General features: G+C 34.9%; 1 protein-coding gene across 1 annotated transcript; it reads left to right on the forward strand.

Annotated features, from left to right (window-relative positions):
* Positions 1 to 310: 310 nt before the first annotated feature.
* Positions 311 to 3,211, forward strand: LOC125877641 (protein DETOXIFICATION 16-like). The gene is made up of 7 exons (XM_049558872.1): positions 311 to 556; positions 944 to 1,488; positions 1,685 to 1,771; positions 1,877 to 2,172; positions 2,289 to 2,407; positions 2,727 to 2,813; positions 3,170 to 3,211. The coding sequence occupies exons 1-7, from the start codon at positions 311 to 313 to the stop codon at positions 3,209 to 3,211; spliced, it is 1,422 nt and encodes a 473-aa protein (XP_049414829.1).
* The last annotated feature ends 530 nt before the right edge of the window (positions 3,212 to 3,741 follow it).

Genomic DNA, 3,741 nt, shown 5'->3' on the forward strand with positions numbered 1-3,741 from the left:
TAATTAACTTGAAACAATATTTTAGGACAATCTAATCATGACAAGAGTCAACTAGCAATTATTATATTTCATGGTAAAAAATATAATACTCTTTGTAGTAATTAACAATCAAAATATACATGCAAAAAGTTAGTTGACAAAATCACTAAGAAAAAGAAAACTGAAATTAGTTATCAACTTCATCGTCAAACTGTCACTAAATAACTCATAGGTAACATAATTTTTTGATAATATAGCGATGAATTGTACTTTATTTAGCTATAGAATTTGTCCGTTGCTAATTTTTGTGTTTTTTGTTTTTTTGTAGTGAATGGATATTGAAGAAAGGAAAGAAGACCTTGAGTGTCCCAATTTAGGAATTGAGAGAAAATATGATGAGATTTTTGTACAAGTGAAGAAGTTATTGGTATTGGCAGGGCCTTTGATGTTAGTTAATATTTTGTTATATTCCTTACAAGTGATCTCTGTTATGTTTGTTGGTCATCAAGGAGAGTTAGCTCTTTCTGGTGCTTCAATGGCTACTTCCTTTGCCTTTGTTACCGGTTTCGGCTTGTTGGTTAGTCTTACTTTAAATTCTTCCTTTTTATCGCATTTATAGTCAAACATTTACATAACGAGATGTTGTTATAGAGAACATAGAGTGTAACATAATATGAAAGTTAGATTCAAAGAAAATTTGGTTGTTGTATTGAATGTTGTTATAAAGGATGATTGTTATAAAGAGGTCTGACTGTACATATATGTATGGAAGATAGTTATTGGATGTATTTGGGTACAATTGAACATCTTTATAATGGTGTTGTTTGTATGGAAATTTTGTGGTTGCTATAGTGAGACGTTGTTATATTAAACACATAATATAAATAAATGTCTGAAAATCTGCGCGTAACATATGTATATAGAAACTAGTTTCTAACTTTTTTATTTACGCGCTTTTGATCAGATGGGAATGGGAAGTGCATTGGAAACACTGTGTGGTCAATCATATGGTGCAAATCAATATCATATGCTTGGTATTCATATGCAAAGGGCAATGTTTGTTAATCTTTTGGCTAGCATACCACTTGCTTGTATTTGGGCTAATGCAGGACGTATTCTTGTAATCTTGAGACAAGATCCGGAAATAGCAGCTGAAGCAGGAATTTATGCACGCTTCATGATACCGAGCATCTTTGCCTATGGACTACTTGAATGCCAAATTAGGTTTCTACAAGCTCAAAACAATGTTGTCCCTATGATGCTTACTGCAGGAGGCACCGCGCTGCTGCATGTTTTTGGTTGTTGGATTCTTGTGCTCAAATCTGGCCTTGGAAGCAGAGGAGCTGCTCTGGCTAATGCTACATCTTACTGGATTAATGTGTTCTCGTTAGTTGCGTATATTAAGATATCACCTTCCTTCAAAAGTACTTGGACCGGATTCTCAACTGAAGCATTTTCTGATATCCCAAGATATCTTAAACTAGCAGTTCCCTCCGCTCTCATGATATGGTATTCCTCAACTGCTTTCCTATAATCTAATCATTGTGTTGCTCGGACTCTCCAAAAACTGTTGTCAGACCCATGTCAGATCCTCCAATAATGCATTATTGGAGGAGGTGACACGCACCTGACAACATTTCTGAAGAGTCAGAGCAACATAGTACAGATAATGTCAATTTGACTCTTTCCATCTTTTGAAACTCAGCTTGGAGATATGGTCGTTTGAAATGATGGTTCTGTTGTCTGGTCTTCTTCCTAATCCGAAATTAGAAACCTCAGTTCTTTCCATCAGGCTAGTTAGTTTTTCAACACATTGATTTCACTTGCAAACATCATGTTTGATGTTTATATTATGTTTGATTGCCCGGCCTAACGTTACTATTACTTAATTTTCCAGCCTTAATACATCTGCTATGGTACATATGTTGCCTCAAGGACTAGGTGGAGCTACAAGTGTAAGAGTTTCCAATGAATTGGGAGCTGGACGACCAAAAATAGCTCGTCTTGTAGCGCGTACTGCAACAATCTTAGCTACTACAGAAGGCATTCTAGTAGCTATTGTCATGGTTTCGATCCGTAAAGTCTGGGGCCATTGTTATAGCAATGAAGAAGAAATAGTGAAATATGTTGGGAAAATGTGTTTCTTTTTAGCAGGATCTCACTTCTTAGATGCACATCAATCTATATTTTCAGGTTTGTCTAAATTGTGTATATGAGACAAATATTACTTCTTATACATATATAATAAATCTTGAATACTCTTAGCGAAATTTGTAGCTTCGTCATTGACCTTATAAAAAATATTTCAGGTATTGCTAGAGGATGTGGGTGGCAAAAGATAGGTGCATATGTCAATTTGGGAGCCTTTTATCTGTGGGGAATACCAATTGGTATTGTGTTAGCTTTTGTCTATCATGTTGGAGGAAAGGTACTATTCCTTCACACATTTCATTTTCATTGCATTACATTCTCTTGTTTAAGTTATATGCACTGACAGAGTGTTAAGATTTTCTTACGTTATCAAATGTATTGTGACCGGTTATTATAGAAGATTGTTTTCCCCTTTTATTGAGGTTACCAATTAATTTAACGTTCATATAGAGAATCACGTGTTGTTACTTTTTAAGGGACTTAATGGTGTAAATCTTTTTTACAACGTCAATGCGTAGAACTTATACTCTTTATTATGAGTTGAATTATGTGGCAAAAAAATTGATGGTATACATATTTGTCTGATTGTGCAAAAGGGACTTTGGTTGGGAATCATTCTGGCCATTTCCGCTCAAGTTGTGATTTACTCTGTTGTTATTCTGAGAACAAATTGGGATGAACAGGTTAGTTTTTTGCTCCTTTTTAAGGTTTGTTTCAATTTCAACAACCTATGCTGCTCGGATTCTTCAAAACTGTCAACAGGTGCATGTCAGATTTTCTTAAAGTAGTGCATTTTTAAGGATCTAACATGAGTGTGGCAATACTTTTTGAAAAGTCTGAGCAACATAGCCAACTTGCAAGAACTAATCTCATGTGTTGCTCGGACTCCTTAAAAATGCTATAGGGTACGTGTTGTATCCTCCAAAGTAGTGCCTTTTTTGAGGATTCAACACGGATACACCAACATTTTTGGAGAGTCCGAGCAATGCTCAAGATCAAGGAATCATTGTAGATAATGCAAGTTTGTTGTGTTTTGTAGGCAAAGAAAGCAGCAGTTAGGGTGACTCAAGAGTCAACATAGAATAAAATGGTAAATGAGATTGACATCTAGCATAAAGCAGATCAATTTCATGCTCCATCCAAATCAATGTTGCTTAAGACTCTCCAAAAATATAGCAACACTCGCATCGGATTATCCACAAGTTTAGGAAGGATTGTTTTTGTGTTTGTTCTTTACCAAACGAAATATTCCTTCCGTTTCATTTTATGTAGCAGTGTTTAATTGGACATGGACTTCAAGAGACTAAGAAAAAGGCGAACTTCGCCACATATCAAAGAAAGCTTTAGAAATCGTTGTTTTAAACATGTCATTACATTTCTACATGTTGGTTTAGTCCAATTCTGTTATTTAACCAACTTTCCCGCTAATTGTATCCTTCAACTAACTCACTAACAAGGCTAACTAATCAGCTAACTAATTATGCTAACTCAGGTACTAACTATAATATTCTGATATGAGTATGTACGTATTCCCCAAATAATCATGAAAATTAAGTTAACATGCTATAACGTATTCGCCACTTACATAATACAACTTCATTATATTCACTT

Source organism: Solanum stenotomum, chromosome 9, assembly GCF_019186545.1.
Source record: "Solanum stenotomum isolate F172 chromosome 9, ASM1918654v1, whole genome shotgun sequence".
In the NCBI taxonomy this organism is placed as follows: domain Eukaryota; kingdom Viridiplantae; phylum Streptophyta; class Magnoliopsida; order Solanales; family Solanaceae; genus Solanum; species Solanum stenotomum.